The following is an 18791-nucleotide window of genomic DNA, read 5'->3' as shown; positions in this document are numbered from 1 at the left end:
GATTCACTCTTCAGTTTCTGAGATTCTTTGTGATGGTTTCCTGTGATTTCTGTGGTTCTGTTCCCTTCACTTCCTGTCATGTTCTTTTTTTTTATACCTCTGTTGTTTGAGTTTTGTTGGTTTGGGGTCTTTCTTGTGTTATGTTCTGTTTGTATGCTGTACTCTGAATACTGGCCTGTGGGTTTTGCTTCTGTCCTGCAATTCTTTTCATTTGATTTGATTCTCTCTGTGCTTCAGCTCTCTGGTCTTCTCACTCATCAACTCACATTCTGGTTATTTTGTCTCCACCTGGCTCTTGCTCCATTGATCACCCCTCCTCTGCATACTGTACTCACCTTTCAGTATCTAGCCATGTAACATGCAGAACATTTATTTGCAGAGCAAAAGCGTGGAACCCGATGTTCTGCCGTACATCTTTTAAAAAGTAGCGGAAAAAGGCAAAAAACAAACAAACAAAAAAAAGCTAAAAAAAAAAAAATAGCGTAGCATGTGAGTCGACACCAAAACAAAGCAGAATGGAAAACAACACTTACAATCCAAGACTTACTAGGATTTTTTTTTAAGTCTGTTGTTTCAGAACATTACAATTTCTTACCCAACCACTGTAACAAAAATAGATGCATCATTCAAAAGGCTTGTGCCAGCAAGGTGTGAAGCTGATACTCACTTTATCAGACAAGAGTTTGATACGCCGCTAGTCTAACACCAATAATTACTCTCCAAGCTGCAGCATGTAACTTTTTCAAAAATTATGCTTTTCAGAATATTTGTTCAAATTATCATGATGTTGTGTTGAGTGAGTCAGATAATTTGTGAAAAAATAAAAAATAAAAACTCGAGCTCCACTGCCTTCTCCCAGTGCTCCCAGTACTAACTGCAGGAAACACCACACAGTCAGAAACAACCAATCAGAGTCAGGAGGAGGGTCTTAGCGCAGTCAATCAATCCCGTTCTCACCCTCTCCTTCTTGCTCTTTGCTAAGCTACAGCTGTTTCACCAAAACATAGCATGCTACCAATGCTACGGCTGGTTAGCATGATCACCAACGATGGTGGATAAACTGCTTTCCTGTAACGGTGAGTAATTTTTTCGCCATTAGCACATTGAGCAGCATATTGGAAGGTTGAATGACAGCGCTAAGTCCCTCCTCCTGGCTCTGATTGGCTGTTTTTGAGCAGGAGCGATGCATTTTTTGCTCTGGAAGGAATGATTTTTTTTTCCACCCACTATCTGTCTCATACCACATACTGTTACAACACAGTTTTAATAAATATAGCAAAAACATATTTTTGCAAAAGTTACATAGTGCAGCTTTAAAAACCTCTGAGGAACTTTGTTAAAAAATAAATAAAAAAAACAGCCTATTGAGCTCCTTTGGTTGTCACAATATTTTTGTTTTCCTGCTGAAAGTAGGTCATGACGGGTCTGTGTTATTACTTACGCGTCTGGTTCGGGCTTCTTGTCATTTTGGGGCTTTTGCTGGGGCTGAAGAACATTATTAACCAGGCCAGTGATCCCGCTAAAGGGAAACCACCTGTTCAGATAAGCAAAGCGTGGCTGAAACAATGGCAATCGGTTATCAAAGGAGAAAACAAGTTGACCGTTAGGAGGGATTTTTTGAATCGCAGGGCAGTTTCAAGGAGTGAGAAATAGCAGGAACATTCACTACAACCACAGCAGATAGAGGAGAGGGCCAAGACGCTGGCAGAACGGCAACCACGGGGGCCACCGACATCCAGATACAATCAGAAATACAATGGAAGAGTCAGAAGAGGGTAGAAGTGCGAGGCTATCAGAGTTAAATTAGAAATAAGATTGGGGGGTGGGGGGGTGTGAGCTCTACAGCCAATGGAAATGAGTGCTACAGACAAGGCTAACAGAAGTATCACTTCTTCTAGTTTACAGGGGCAGCAGAGGTCAGGTTTTCCGAATGACCAGTCTTAAAGAGAGATTGGATCAAATGAAGCAGTAGAACGGCAGAGGAGCACCGAGTCCACGTTTGTAGTGGTACTACAGGGTTTGCACAGGCCAGTCACAGTGCAGCCGATACACTGGATGAAGACGGACAGCCAAGTAGAAACCAGGGACAAGGGGAGGGTGTGCAAGAAGTCCGGCAAAGAAACTGAAAAAAGCGGTAGTAAAAAAAAAAGAAAAAGAAAAACAAAGCAACTGCCATTAACGCCATGGATGTCAGCTGTTTAATATCAATACAATTCACTTGTCTGGTCAATTTCAGCTCAGTGTGGCATACACATAATCACATATATCTCCATTACTACAACTGTTGAGTCATCCAGCTGTCATCGCATGACATTGATGTCATTTCTTTCATTTAGCCCCCAGAAGACGAGGAGAAAGCCACAAGAAGCACACAGCACAAACTGCCAGGAAAAAAGAAAACTGTCAAAGCCTAGAGCACTCTGGGTAATGCAGTTTACTTACTGTGCTTGCTGAGCTTTTGGTTCTTCTTTGAGCCTAAAACATAAAAGAAATAAAATAAAATAAAATAAAAAGGGTATGGAGATCTCATTGCATACAAAAACAGAAATAGATGAGGAAAAAGAGGTAAATACAAGACAATGGTACAATAACGATGTTAACAGAAGACATGCAATATGTACAGCAATCTAAATAAAGACTCAAACAACAATGGAAGAAATAGAATGGTGGGACAGTAAACAAATATATGTTCACATGTCAATGTCGCTTTAAGGATGGAAGAGTAAAAGTAAATAAAATCTAATTTAAATCGCTACGGGAAGGCAACCATAATTTTAACTCAATCACTTTTTTTTTTATACAAAAGTTCCCAGCCGGACATTTTATATTCACGCGTTTTCTGTATGCCTATAAATCTGACGTACAAGCAACATCCGGAAACAAAAACGATCGATGAAAAAAGTTGTTTTTCTTGTGCTTGTGTTAAAATTCTGCCTCAAAAAAAAAAAAAAATCTTATGGGACACCAGAAAAAACTATTGTTGACTTCAAGTTGCGCTAAAAAAAGTTAGCCTATCAGAGAAGCTATTCAAATAGCATCTTAGTGCTAAACATTTTTCAAGAAGCACAGACGTTCCCAACGTTGATGTCAGCATCCACAGACATAAAGAAGAATTTTTTCAAAGACGTTACATGAATGATTATGGCTTCCTGAATAAGTATAATACCACTTTACATCAGTCTGATGGCTCCGGCACCTGAATAACACATTAAAAACAATAAATATCTTTGTTGATGCGCTCATATGTCTGCAGGATTTAATATTTTAACAGCAGGGTTTTGAATTGAAAACTTTTTTTTGTCAATACCACATTTTTGATTGCAGAATCTGTCATTAATTACAGATTCTGAAATTAGCTCAATTAAAAATTTTGACCAAGTCCCAACACTATTTAGGAATTATTCATGTGATATTAAGAAGTTTGCTTGCACAAATAAAAATATAAAAATAATAATAATAGTTCCCTAAACTGATCAAGCAAAAAATAAATAAATAAATAAATAAATAAATAAATAAATAAATAAATAAATAAATAAATAAATAAATAAATAAAGCAAGGAGCAAATATTTGTTGGAATAGATTTTTTCGAGAATGAAGTAAATACCTCTCCATTGGTGATCAGATAAAAAAAAAAAACACAAAAAATAAGACGATTCACCTCATCTACAAGTTGATAGAAATATGTTTTCAGCACAATATCAACATGCGCTGGTATTTAAAATACTTTCTCCCCCGACTCCCCATAAGTAAAGCAGAGGTCAGACAAACACACACACACACACACACACACACACACACACACACACACACACACACAGCGGCCGCAACATGACCATCTCACATGTCTCAGAAATCTGTACACCATCCGACACATGAGGCTGTGACTTTAGCCGCTCTCGCTCCTGCTTTGGGAGCAAACGTCACTTTAAGCTAACCAGAAACAAGCAGCTGAGAATCCCACAGCAAAACCCCTATAAGCCCCTGATCACCACTCGGTCATGATCACAGTTATCATCAGAAAGGTTGTACACCCCAAAAACAGTGCATCTCTGTTGTTTTAAACTTTGACCCCATCTGATTAAGACGGTGACCAGGGTTCACTGTAATACTTAACTTCCACTGAGAAAACTGCTCCAATTAGATCAATTGCACTTAATTGGAACTGTTTAAAATTGCATGAAATAAAACCAAAGATTGAAGTAGCTTCCAGTAAGAAAAAAAAAAAAAAAAAGGTGATGCTAATGTAAGTCTTCTGAGAAAGCTTTCAGAATACTGGAGCACTTCCTGGAAAGAGGTTGAATGGAGTGGCAACTCAACTTTTCTCCAGTCGAAGCAAATGTGAGCCTCAGAGTGAATATCTAAGTGAGAAAAACGCTTCCATTCAAAACAGAATTCGTTCTAATGCTGTATGCAAATTAAAGGGTGCGCTTTTGTTTTAACCCAAACAAACAATACAAAAATAACAACAACAAAAAATCTGAGACTGAGGAGGTTCTCGCTCAGGGTGCGACAAATGAAGCTTCACATGAACACTTTTGGTGAAAAGCAGAAAAGCGGCAGAGCAGGAAATCAGCCGGTGTGGTCTGCGGCCAGGTCAGCAGCCACACAGAGAGGATCCGGTCCTGTGTACCCGTCAGTGTCGCTGCTCTGTTTTCCGATGAGCCAGTCCATATTTATCCTCTCGCTGTGTTCTCCCGGTGACCTGCAGCGCCGTTCTTTATTGATCCCATCAGCCCCGTCTCTGTGGTCGCATTACAAGCTTCATATTTATCTGGTGGAGCCTGCTGCCTGCCTGCCTGCCTGCCTGCCTGCCTGTCTGGACAGCTGCCGGGCACTGAGCGTTTTGTGTGCGCGAACCGACGTCGTCTACGCAGAGGTGTACGCGTGCGCCTCCATCGGACCCACCACGCATCCTCGTGCGTGCGAGTGAGAGCGGCAAGAGACTTAGCGAGTGAGTGTGCTGCTCTGTATTATTTGACACGGGGCAGTAAAATGAGAGAGTGTAAAATGTCACAAGTGACGTATTCAGTATCCTGGCTGCTAAGGAGGCCTGCAGGGCCGATCCAGTCTCAGTTTTCCGTCTCTTTAACCCGCAACCTCCATCCTTTGAACTCCCTGTGACACAAGAAGAAATAAATAAATAAATAAATACACCAACCTGTTGTAGTTTAGCAATTTGGTTCTTTTGCTCTTTCTCCACTTTAGATATCACAACAGAAACAGTTTTAGATTTTTTTGTTTGTTTGTTTGTTTGATTTTAATTGGGCTTGTGTGACTTTGAACCGAGTTTCCAACAAAGGCTAATGCTACAGTGCCCTCTAGTGGACAAACGGATTTCTAACGTTTCAAGAGAAGGACTGCACACATGAAGTGTCTTTAAAATATGCACAGTCTGAATCTTTTTTGTCTTCGCTTCATGAGTCCTTTGTGGTTCAAATTAGGCGTGATCACAAATAAAAATGAATGAAAACTATTTTCAAGCAAAACCGTCCAGTTAAAACTAAGCAACAGTTGGGAACTGCTCAGAACGATTAAAAATAGCTTTTTTATTAGTATTATTATTTTATCATTTATTTATCAAAAATGTTCTTTGACTTTACATTAACACTTTGAAAGTCTTGAGTTTTTGTACAACTTACAATTTTTTTTATTTTAGTGACCAACATTATTTCTGAATTATTCAATATGTGATATTAAGAAGTTTGCTTGCACAAACTTCTTAATAGAAGTGTGAATCCTAATTCACACTGTTCTGCTGGACAAATTGGACAAATTGTCTCAGTAATCATTGCGATAAACAATAACATTGTTTTGGAACCATTTTCAAGTTATGTATTTGTAATGGTGTAATAATGCAAGTTTGCCCTCTGAAAGACCAAAAAACTTTAATTTTACAAAAAGCGTTTGGCACTGAAGCTGGAAGATATTTGAAATGTCCAAAATAAAAACATGACAAACCAGAAACAATAAATTAAAACGGAAACAAAAACCTCACGCAACTGAAACCACAAATAAAATCTTGTTCTTCAAAAAAAATTTTATCAGAACAGAAATGATCTAGCTCATTTATCACACTTTATCATGTGATTGATTATTTAATTGCTTATTGCGACGGGCCTAAAAACGTTCAAAAATGGCCCATTGGTTTTTAACTTTTACAAAACAATATAAAGGTGGTCATTGAGGGATTATCTAGTTAAAGATGTGAACCGGGGCAGTGGTTCTGACCACAGTCAGAGTGATAACTGGATCAGAAGGAAGTGATGTGGCTCAGTGGGTAAATAAATACCAACTACTGTACATACATCATTAACGCTGCCCCCGCTGGTCATAAATGCCAGCAGATGCGTGTCTGTATGAGGTTAGTCAAGTGACGCAGAAGGTAAAGTTTCACTCTCACTGCTCCTGCTATCATAACGCGGTAAAATATCAACCTGCTCAGGCTGGAGCAGTTACCGGATACAGGTTACTGCTTAAGAACAACATATGAAGCTCATGTAATCAAAGACACTGAGAAAAACAAAAAAGGTCTTAACAGAGTTTTATCAGTTTCTGAAATATGTCAGAATATCATCAGTGGTAAAATGACCCTATTAGCTAAAAGAAAAAAAAGCAGAGAAAAACACTCTGACTGTAAAGTCTGACAGAAACGGTGTTTTCCTAAACTTTAGCCAGAGTTAGTCCACTTCAGGCAGCCATCCTAAGCAAATCGACATGCTGTGTGTGACGTTAAGTCTTTTTACAGCAAAGTTATGCAAGTCAGAATTCCCTCCCCACCCCAAATCTAGTGTGCAACCTGCAAATCTTAAAGAAAGGTAGAGCGCGCTAAATATAGTCGGTCAATTTCTGTCAGTCGATGAGGCGGTGAGACACCTGTTCATTCAGCCCCTCTGGTAAATGCCAGGAGAGCCGCCACCGAACGCTTCCTCTCCGTCATCAAAGAGGATTAGGAGCGGTGGATAGGGCGCTGATAACTTCCTCAGGTATGGGGCGCTGGCATGGTGAGATAGGCAGGGCAAACAGGGACAACGAGATGGCCTCGGCATAGACGGGTTGGCCGGCTACGGCGGCTGGGCCTTAGAAAGCAAAGATAGGATTGAACGCACACGCCCCCACTCATCAGAATAGGCAATCGAACAGCATGCAAGCCAGACCTCCTGACCGAGAACTAATATTCAGATTGTCAAACGGGAGTTGGCAAGAGCAAGTTTTTTTGTGGGGTGGGGGGGAGCGACGGGAAGTGGCTAATCTGCAGCCAAATATAACTAAAAGTCCATCTGTTTCCTTAGATTACCCGCCAGGATTCAATTGAGCTGCCTCATATCTCCCTTCCCCGAGAGATATCCAAGTGGCAACGAGTCAGCGAGTCGCCACGCAGCCGACACGTTCACAAGTACATCTTTTTCGTGCAAGGGCTTACAAGAAACATATGTACAATATTCATTTTTGCAGCCACTTTATCAAACAGTATAACATGTATCAACACCGTGCCTAGCATTTAGAGAAAACTCACAGAGTCTGTATTCTTGAACATATAGATTAAGAAACATTTGTTGTCTCTCTGGGTGAAGTTGGATTCAAAGTCATAATACATATTGTTTTTTGCAGCAGCATAATCTTGCTCTGAGGATTGTTTTTAAAAAAAACATTTGAGTTTTACTCAGTGGGTTTAAAATCTTGAGCTAAAAAAAAAATATTTTTAATAAAATTACCGGTGTCAACACATTGAACAACCCCATGGGGAAGCACTTTCTGACCAACGTAGCTCTATGTGGAAATGTAATCGATCCCCTGATGAAACATTAGTTAGTCTTGATTACTAAAGTTTTTTAGAGAATCAAGAAATCACATAACATGAGCCCCTCTGACGGCACACAGTGGGCTAGGCTCTCAAAACGTAACACATTGTGCACCGATCGCAAGAAATTTGACCACTTGTCCAGGAGGGCCATCAGACAACCCAGAACAAACTTTCAAAACTCTACAGACCTCACTTCCATCAGCTATGCTCAGTACCAATGACTTTTACATTAAAGAAACAAACGGGGGGAAAAAATGCCGCTGAAAACATCCTGATGATCCCCAAGATTTTCAGAAAATATTTCATGGTGTTGGAACCCAGCCATGAAAGACTAAACTACAACCAGGGAACAAAGACACTATTAATCCCAGACTGCAGTGCATTAGCCCACTTTCAGTTCAAAAACATGCTTTGTAGGTCTTCTCAGTTAGCATTAAAATTAGCTTGATGATCTGAAACATTTGATCGTGACCAAAAGTCAAAATAAGAAGAAATCGGCGAGATGACAAATACTTTTTTTCACTGTACCATATTCGTACTGTGTGTCACACCAGACCCAGTTGGAGACTTAGCTGTCACTGATTTTATTTCTCTCTCACATTTGAATTCTGCCGTAAACACGCAGCCATGACACCCCCAGTTCTGAATCACGTTCTCCTCTCACATCTACAAGTCAATCTGCTACGCTAAGCTGTGTGTAGCTGGGGCCGGACAAACGCCACACATTTACCTCTGTAATATGCTAGCTTGTCAGGGATTTGCTTGCTGTCTGGTTGAGGTCTGTGTCGCGGCCCCTAGCGCAGGCTCTCCCAATGCATTTAGTGCTTTACAAGCAAAAGCCGTTGTGCGTCATGTTCAGCGTAGTATTATCTGCATCAGCTCCTGCTGATTAAAGTATCTGTTAGATCAAACTCACACCGGAGGATTATTCGGTGGCCCTGTACCGTCCGCACCCACATACTGCTGCTGTCTTTGCTTCGTATCGTATCACCACTTCCCACTTTGTTCTGCAATCCTATATTACAACTCGCAGATCACAGTTGTTATTGTTTTGTCTAAGGGTTTAATTTTTTTTTTCTTAGACAGTAGAAACTTTATATCTACTGACTGTTTTGTTTGTTGTTTATTGGGTCTGAACACCCGGCCATTTATATGGATTACATGGAAGACTCCCCTGGTAGGGCGCAACATTTTCACCCACCACAACAGTAGAGTTCAGGATTTGATTAATAACAAGGAAATCAGATTACTACTATAATTATTAATGTTAGATTGTTTCACAGCAATGTTTAAAATGAATGTTTAAAATCTGTGACTGGTCATCAATTATTGGCAAAGTCGTCAATTTAATCTGTATCTCTGACCAGAAATCCTAACATCTGAATGCATTTCCCAGGGTCTGTTTGTCCCTGTTTGTCTTTAATAATTGTGCTTGTCCTAACATGTCGTTCTGTGTGAACACCAGGTTGCTTCTCCTGTCAGCCTAACCTATTCGTTCTGACACAGACGCATTTTCATTATATCTGTAATCAGCACTTTCTTGGCAGTTGACAATGTCCCGTCTTCGAGCCTCCCGTAAACGCCTCAACAGCTTCTCTGGGAACATTTCAGATGCTCAGACGTGTTCCAGCTCTTTTCTACATGTTAATATAGTTGGATGGCTTCTCTTCATCCATGCCATAGACATAGAAACACCACAGCCGCTTGGCCAACACCAGTTCTGCCTGACCAAAATTCTCTTGCAGAATTTACAGTCATGTGATCCTACAACGGCGTATTAAGGCCATTGTAGATGAAAAAGAAAAGAGGAGAAAACTTCGGGCACAGAAACGTACAAATTTTGAGATTAATCTCAGACATTTTCTAGAACAAACAAGGACATTTCTTCGCTTGAAAAGTCGACTTTTTTAAATTTTCAGAGTTTGAATGTTCTGCCAAAAAATCTCGGAGTTGAAAGTTTGACTTTTGAAACTCAAGAATTTCCATGTTTTTCTAGTAAATTTTCAACTTTTCAAACTCAGAAATGTCCTTGCTTTTTCATAGAAAATTCAGAGAATTTTACATTTACTCTTTTTTCCCCCCCTTAACTGTAATATGCTGTCGTATGATCTAACTCTTGGTTTCCTTGTAAACAATTACCTAGAGTTTGTATCCCGCTGTGTATTATAAAAGATCAACTGTAGCTACTGAGATGATGTCCAGAAATTAAAATAAGAAAACATCTTGAATAGCATATATAGCAGTTAAAAGTGTATTATTGCAAGTATTTGCATACTTTTAATTATATTTAGATCTCTAAGTCTCTGTTTCTATTATAGATTTTTTTTAAAATCAGAACTAGTGAACCAGTAAAATTAGTAATGTTCTTCAGACTTAACACCAAAACAAAACTTGCACATCATAAGTTGAAGAAAATCTTGTAACCGTTTGTAGTATCACAAAAACATTTCTTCTTACTAATATTCTACTTTTATGAACATTCTCTCCAGCGCTCCTCAGTCCGATGTTTAATCAGACACATGCTGGAGTGGTTCCAGGTAGAAGCGATAGGTGGACTGTTCTAAAAATGTCTCACACTGAGGGTTATAATAGCCCAGTCATAGCTAACAATAGAGTGGTATTTGATACCTGGCCTATTGTTGACCCATCTCACTCCACTCCTTCTTTAACCAATTCATCCCTACAGGTAGGGCTGCTTCTTGGCTATGGAAAAACGGTTGCCAAGGGCACCAGCTACAGAAGGGGGCGCTGCTGGGACAGCTCAAAGAAGCAGAAGAAGAAAAAAACCAGCGTGGAATAGCTATTAGAGCTAAGGTACAGCACTCCATGGCACTTATTTTTCTCATTCTCTGTATTGAAAATAAAATATTTGAAAATATAAACAACAACCTGCCCCATGTTGCTCACTATGCTAACATCTTCCTAACTTACAGTGGAGCTAACATTAACAGGCAGACTCTGTTGTTGCTGAAGGTGGAAGTTAGCATATTTTTAGCATACTGTTTGTTTTCCATGTGGAACATTAGCATGGCCTTATACGAGTTTGAAAGTATTGAAATAAAATATATTTGGTAGTAAGCACAGCTATCAGAGAAAACACACTGCAGCTATCAATATTAATTAAATTGTTCTCTGCAAAATATTAAAACTTAACTAGCTTATCTGCAAATTAAACTTTTTTTTTTTTTTTGCTTTATTGGCTCTAGTGGCCTTTATTTCATAGTTAATTGACAAGACAGTGGGTAATGAGGGAGGGGGAAGACATGCGGCAAAAGTCACCAGGCCTGGAATCGAACCTGCAACAGCCACGTTGAGGACTAAGGCCTCCATATGTGGTGGTTGTGCTCTGCCCCTGCGCCACCCCAGCACACCCACAAAATTAAACTTTTAAGACATACAACTGTTGATGGCACTACTTCCCTCCCCACCCTGGCATTTTTTAAATATTTTTTTTAGGTTTCCTTTTGAGGAATTATATGTTCCCACCTGTACTTATTCCACCACATCCTGGCTACACACAGTTCAAAGGTCAGCACATTCATCAAATGGACAGATGCGTAACCGCCACACACTATACAACTTCAATTAAGTTGAACTTGACGACTCTAAACATCTGTCTGATGGCGGGCAGATCTGTTTAAATTCGCTTTCTGTAAAATCCCTAATGAAATGATTCCCTTGCATCAGTCGCCTCTCTGTGCAGATTTAAAGCCAGCCACGCAAACAACCATCCAAGCAGCTGGCCCCCTGAGGATAAGGCGAACGGTTTCTGCTGTCCGTCAACTCCAGCACTCCAACTTCTTTTTAAATAGTTCTTTTTTAAATAGACAGTTTTTTCACGTCTTCACTGAAAATAAACTCCTGTTATTTGCCAATCCCCTACATCCTTGGTCAGCTGCTACATTTTCATGGCACCTTATATATAGTTTATATTTGTTTTTACTGTATTTCTTATTCTTATGTATGAAATTGGATGAATGTTTGTATTTTATGTTTGTTTTATAGGACTATGGTTGAAAATTAGCAGTTTTGCTAAATACAGTACATTTACGACTACAATGTATGTTCATTAAAGCTGCAGTATGTTTTTTTTGGTTGTTTAAAAATAAAAACTATATATATATATATATATATATATATATATATAAATATATATATATATATATATATATATATATATATATATATATATATATATATATATATATATATATATAAGAACATTATGTCCTCAGAGTATAATATCAGGCAGATAATCTGTGAAAAAAAAAGTAGAAAAAAAGTAGAGCTCCTCTGTCTTCTCCCAGTGCTCCCAGTACAAACTGCGGAAATACACCACTGAGTCAAAAACAACCAATCAGAACCAGGAGGGTCTTAGCGCTGTCAATCACTCTCGTGCTCACCCCGTCCCACTAGCTCTTTGCTAAGCTACAGCTAGTTCACCTAAACATAGCCTGCTGCCAATGCTAAGGATAGTTAGCATAACCACCGATGATGGCAGATAAATGGTTTTCCTGTAACAGTAGGTTGTTTTTCCATCACTGGCACATTGAGTAGCGTACAAGAGGATGATTGACAGCGCTAAGACCCTCCTCCTAGTTCTTATTGGTTGATTTTTATTTTTTATTTCTTTGGAAACTGCAATAGTAGTAGCACTGGGAGGAGGCAGTGTAGTCTGATTTTTTCACATATTATTTGTCACATACCATACTCTCACGACATGGTGACAGCTTATAATAGATAATGAAAAACATATTTTTGTAGAAGTCACATATTGCAGCTTTTATATGCATTGTTCAATTTAAATAAAATCAATCAGTTCATTATCGCTGTGATGGTAGCAGTGTTTTGTCAGGATAAGTGATATTAAGGAATTAGTTGGAGATTCTCTACTAAAATTACAATCCCAGGATGGAAAATTAGCTTTTTGTGCTTCAACCCTCAGCAACATCCTTATGTGAATTAAAAAAAAACAGGCTCTTCTGCTTTTAGGCTGATTGTAGTGCAACGCCTTAAATGTCACAATAGTGATCGCTCTTTATCCTTCACTACAGTGTTTATCTCAGCTGGTCGCCTTGGCAATCTATACCTACAGCAGCGTCCTCATCCACAGCACATTGTGCAGCAGCATAATGCAACTAAACATTCCACCTCCTGATCAGAGCCAGCCGAGCAACAATCGATACAAACATCATTCGCCAGAATGTTTTCACTGCTGATGCTGCTGTGTTTAACGTTTCCTGTGAAGCTAGCTCAAGCAAATGTAAAGTTATATTACAGTATCACTGCACCACTTATTACATAATGAAATATCACAATTCCCTTGTTGGGAGGCCTCTACGGAGCAACTGTGTGTGTGCGTGCGTGCGTGCGTGTGTGCGTGTGTGTGGATTTGCTACATGTCTGTGTGGGCGGCGGCGGCGGGTACTTGTTTTAAAAAAAGCACTGGATGGTTTGAGATTTAGGCCAAACAAAGGCGTGTTTGAAGGGCCCGGTCGGCAGCGGCACACACGTTGTTGAGTCACAGGCCTGCACCTGCTTCGGCCAGCTGAAACCTGAATGAGTAAAACTTGGACAAACACACACCAGGGAGGGAGAGATTAGAGCGCCCTGTGTAAACTACCGCTAGTAAATATATCAGCTCCCTGACAAAAGCACCTGTGTTGAGGACATTTTATAATTCATTTAAAAGGTTTGCTTTAATTTCTTTGTTTACAATGACCATTTATTTGGGTTAAATGTGGATTTCATTGCTGAAATGAAAATTTGATTTTGTAGGGTCAGGCAGGTGTCATATAGCTGGTCGGCAACATGAAAACTTGCATAATGCTGTCCAAATTTTGTCTAAATAATGTCATTAAATTGGATCGTCACACATTCTTTAACATTAATTTTAAGGTTTGTTTTCTAGTTTTGAGATTTAATCCCATGTGTCTCAGTTTATTCTCTAGCACAGAATAATTTACCTCTAGGGTGTCAAAAGTTAAGCCGCACCTCAGACTTAAAGTCGTGAAATAGAGAGAGTGAAGTTGTGACATTGAGAAGTCATGAAATTGAGAGTGAAGTCATGAAATTGAGAGTGAGTCATGAAATTGAGAGTGAAGTCATGAAATTGAGAGTGAAGTCATGAAATTGAGAGAGTGAAGTTATGAAATTGAGAGAGTAAAGTCGTAAGATTTCTGAAAATGTTTTTTTTCCATAACATTTTCAGAAATGTGTTCCTATCATTTCCAGTGACAACAAATGACTGCATTAATCCAAAAATAATATCCTGAAATAATAACAGATATCTATGTTTTACTTTGGTATGATTGCGACTTCCCTGGAGAAGAATAAATGTAAGGTATTGGCTGAAAATAGCATTCTTCCCCATACAGCCTTGCTTCAATTTCAAGAAATGTTTGTCAAATAAAAACCATAATAGTTTTGTTTAAAGCTGCCATTTGTAACTTTTACAAAAAAGTATGTTTTTTCTGCATTTATTAAACCAGTCATCTTGCTGTGACAGTATGAGACAAATAACCTGTGAAAAAAAAACGAACTCCTCCACCTCCTCCCAGTGCTACTATTGCAGTCTGCAAAAATGCACAGCTCCCGACCAAAAACAACCAATCAGAGCCAAGAGGAGGGTCTTGGTGCTGCCAATCAACCTGCTGCATGCTGCTAAATGTGCTATGGGTGAAAAAACTATTTACCATTACAGGAAGACCGTTTATCTGCTGTCATCTGTAGCTATGCTAACCAGCCTTAGCATTTGTGGCAGGCTACGTTGTGGTGAACCACCTGTAGATTATCTATCTGATATTAGTCAAAGGGATAATTTTAACAAATATGTAAAAAAATAAAAACCATCTTCTTTTGTATAAGTTACATACTGCAGCTCTAATGTAAGAATTTGATTTCATTTATTTATCTGTTTTGATAAATTACATCCAGCCTTCAACAGGAATTATTTTTCTGTAGGTGGCAGCTGCCGTCTGTTGCCTAGGTTTCCTAGACGAGTGCGTCCCCACAGGTTTTCTGCCTTTTCTGGATGCCTGGCAGTGTATTGGCTACAGCAGGAAGCTGAGTGTGTCCGCTATTAATAGTCGCACTGGAAGCATGAGGTTTCTATGAATGGAGCGAGCATGAGTAGTCTGATCAAGAAGCCGTGTGTGTCCCGCTTTCACCATTTGGCTCTCACACCAGACATGCTAAAACGTCTGCAGGAAATGCTACTTTTTTTTTAACCTCCACCATTCACAAGCCTTAACTAAGAAAACTGCATATTTTATTAGAAATCACAGGCAGTCTGGCTCTTATAAACTCCACCTCTTATGTTTTGCCAAGGGCATTTCAAACTGCTCAGCCAGGGGGAAGGAAAGGAGAAAAAAAAACCTTCCCAGCCTTATTGGAGGGATAAAATCCGGACAGCCAATCAAACACATGCTGACGAATGCAGATGTTATTTAAAATAAAACCAAAGGAGACAATAGAAGCTGGTGAAGTGCGGCTGTGTCAATGGGATTTTGAGGCGGTCGTATCGGCAGCGAGAACAGATAGGATCAAAGACGTCAGCGTCTCTCCTCTCATTTGTTCTCTGATGTCCCGCTCTCCTTTCCTGTCCTCTCTGCTCCTCTCCCGTCCCTTCTCACTTCCTCTCTTTTCCAAACCCAAACTCTACGCTACCTTCTTCCTGCTCGTCCTAGTCGCTCCAGATGTTGGACCGTTCGATAACGAAATTGAAAGGCCCCCCGACGTCACCGAGTGCTGGATGCTGAATCCTCAATACAAATCGACACAAAGGCACCACACTTTGAAAGTATCCATCCGCCACTATGGTTTTCAGCTTAGATAACATCTGAAAAGAGTTCTGTACATTTGTTTTGTAGCAGGGTTATAATAGCTTTGGGTTTCTCATTGTAGATTCGTTTTATTTCGTTGTGACTTTTTGTTTGTCTACTTCGGTTAGTTTTAATTCGTTTTTATAGTGTATTTGTTCATTTTTGTTAAGCATTAGTTAAATATTGTTTAGTTTCTGTTTAGTCTGTGTTATTTATAGTAATAGTTTTAGCCTTTTTCATACTTCGGTTAACTTTTAGATGCTGATTTCAAAAAGGTCAAACTATGGTATTGTAATGAATAGTCAGCAGAAAATACCATCTTCAAAAAATGGTTTAACAACAAACTCTGCTGTTTTCTCCAAAGTTTTACTGTCGCCATTTTGCAGACCAGCGGAAGTCCCACCCGGAGGATTATGGAGCGCTCTTTATTTATTATTTATTTATTTATTTATTTCTATTTTTAAAGGCTAATGAATTCATTCATAAACATGAAAACTATTATGTCTCGAATTTCAGTACGTTTTAGTTAGTTTTATAGATGCATGATGTAGTTCCACTTACTTATAGTATTTTTCCAGTTGATAACTATTTTTATTTATTTCGGTTAACAAAATTTCATTCATTTTTAGTGAACTATAAAAACTTTGTTTTCAATCATCTCTACTCTGATCTCCCTGAAGTTAAACTATCCTAAGACCTGAACCGTTCCATCAATCCATCATCCCAAAGATGGTCGTATCAGGGGTTTGACCATACATTAAACTTGCAAGACGAGATGAGACGCAACATTGAGTTCGTGAGAATGAGTTGAGAGTTTAATATTGTTCTCGAGAAAACTGCAAAGATCACATTTCTGCAGCAAAAGCGTTCATTAATCGTTAAATGAACCACACAGACTCAGACATTTGCCGAAAGAACACCACCTTCAGAAAAGTAATTAAGCTAAAACTGTACAAAAAAATAAATACAAATATTTTGCATGAAAAAAACAAAAACATCTTTGTCTGTAACTATGTTCCACCCAGTACTCCTCAAGTGATTTTAGCTTCATCTGGATCAAATTCTGCCAAAAAATTCTCATATTAAGTACTTTTTGCTATCCATTTATTCATTATTTAATTGAAAAAAAATAGTCAACAGATCAGAAGTTTGATAAGTCCAGCAGACAGGGTTGAGCTGTTCACATGTTGATGTTAGAAGGATTTATTCAGCTGCATCCTTTGCTACAAATGACCAAACCATTCACTAAAGGAATGCTGTGTTATCGCATTTTAGGCAACGGAATGTTTATTTCCTGATTTTAAAAAGGGAACTGAATTATTTATTTACTTGCATCTTTTAGTGTATTCCCAACATTGCACAAAAACAGCCGAAGCGGTTAAATGAAAAATCTGCCAATTTTTTTTAATCCAATTAACCAATTAATCATCAGAATAATCAATGATAACCGATTATTAAAATCATCACTAGCTGCTGCCCTAGTCTAAACTGTCACTGTATAATTTTTTTTTTTATTCACTGAAATCGAACCGTGAACCTTTAGCTTTTCTTCGAACGGTGCAAAACTATTCAACTATTTCTGAGCACACTATCCCACACTGCACACGCTGCAGTTTACTGCAAAGACATCCGATCTGAGACCAACTACGTGACGCGTCAACCGTCCGTGACTACTACACATTGTTCCTTTAATTAGCTTGATGATGCATTCATTTGCAGCGCGCTCTGCTTTATAGAGTCAAGACGATACATCCTCTCCTCCACTTTCTGTTTCTCTCTCCCTCCCTGAGGGAAAGTGATGGGGGATGGAGTGGGGTATTTATGACAGAATGTGCTCTCTGCCTAGGATGGCATGAGTGAGAGTGTACTCTACTACACTGTGCAGTGGAACGCTGTAGAGATTTGCATCCTCCTTAAATTTGACTTTTAATTTAGCTAAGACGTTAGCTTCCGCCACGTTTGAATCACCAGCTGCTGAAACTCCATCGGCGTACGCTTATGGGACTCAAGATTTCCGTCACTTCCTGTTTGTCGGTTCGCAAAAAAAGTGTACAGTAGCAGAAAAAATATCCAAGGTCCAGGCTGGTGTGACGTGTCTGTGTGTGTGTGTGTGTGTGTGTGTGTGTGTGTGTGTGTGCTCCTCTCTCTTATAGCCTCCAGGGACACAGGACCTCTCAGGAGCACTGACCCAGCTGGTACACCGAGCGCTGTAGCACAATCAGATAAACGACCAGGAGGCAGAGGAGAGGGAGGGGGGAGGTGTGGGGGGGCAGAGGGGAGGTGTGTGAGTGTGCTTGGTGAGGGACGACTAGGCTGAATGGAAAAAAAAAAAAAAAAGGAAATGGGATGTGATCAATCACGGCTAATTTTAGGTCAGCGCACGTCATGTTGAACGCCGTGCTAAAGTTGCAATTCTGCAGCTGTACTTTAAATAGTATCCACTCTTCTACCAACTGCCTGAAACGAAGGATAAAAATAGCAAACGAATCACAGTTTACAGTTGCAATGATTAAAAAAAATAATGATTTAAAGTGACCCTGAAATCAGGTTGCAAACATTCGGCTACAGATAACAGTGTTGACTAGCTTAGCAGCTCAATACACTCTGTGGTTACAAGTATTCATACACACACTTCATTATAGCAGTGTATAATTGTGAATGTGTGGAAAATGACAGGGTTCTAATTTTTTGTGGGTTTTTTTTTTTTTGCAAAACAAATCTGAAAAGTGTGGTGTGTACTATTGTGTTAAAGCTAAGAGTTATTTGCGTGGCCTGACACATGCACTTTAGAGTCCCTAAGCATGCACATTCAAGCCTTTCCTCATATTCAAAGTTGGATGATAGTCCGGACTTTGATTCCGACTTGTAGGGTTGAGATGATTAATCGGATTAATCGTGATGAATCGATTATTGAAATAATCGTAAGCTAATTTAATAATCGATTGGTCGTCAACTGGAGTATGTATACAAGCAAAAAAAGACAAATTCTGAAAATAAATCAATAAATAAAAGGTTAAAAAAATCTTTTAGCCTTTGATGAATCAAGCATTCACTCATGGAATGCTATGTTTTTTTTTTTCATTTTAGGCAATAAAATGCTTATTTTCTTACATTAAAAATGAACATTATTTATTTGCACCTCTTCATGCTTTCTAATAATGTATAA

At 39.1% G+C, this 18791-nt stretch overlaps 1 protein-coding gene across 35 annotated transcripts in view; it reads right to left on the bottom strand.

Moving 5' to 3' along the window:
- Positions 1–18791, bottom strand: part of rims2a (regulating synaptic membrane exocytosis 2a) — a 161687-nt gene that overhangs the window by 134363 nt on the left and 8533 nt on the right. For 20 of the 35 annotated variants that reach the window (XM_017309469.2, XM_017309459.2, XM_017309471.2 and 17 more), the window contains exons 3-4: positions 2443–2475; positions 1442–1534 (exon numbers count right to left, since the gene is read on the bottom strand). The exons of 14 other annotated variants lie outside the window; for them this stretch is intronic. In XM_017309469.2, the coding sequence (XP_017164958.2) occupies positions 1442–1534; positions 2443–2475 (126 nt within the window). The remainder of the gene's footprint in view (positions 1–1441; positions 1535–2442; positions 2476–18791) is intronic. One more of the 35 variants, XM_017309466.2, reaches the window with a different exon arrangement.

This window comes from Poecilia reticulata, chromosome 16 (assembly GCF_904066995.2).
Source record: "Poecilia reticulata chromosome 16, P_reticulata-male-v2, whole genome shotgun sequence".
In the NCBI taxonomy this organism is placed as follows: Eukaryota; Metazoa; Chordata; class Actinopteri; order Cyprinodontiformes; family Poeciliidae; genus Poecilia; species Poecilia reticulata.
Note: the sequence above shows the minus strand (reverse complement) of the source record. Positions and strands in the feature narration are given on the sequence as shown.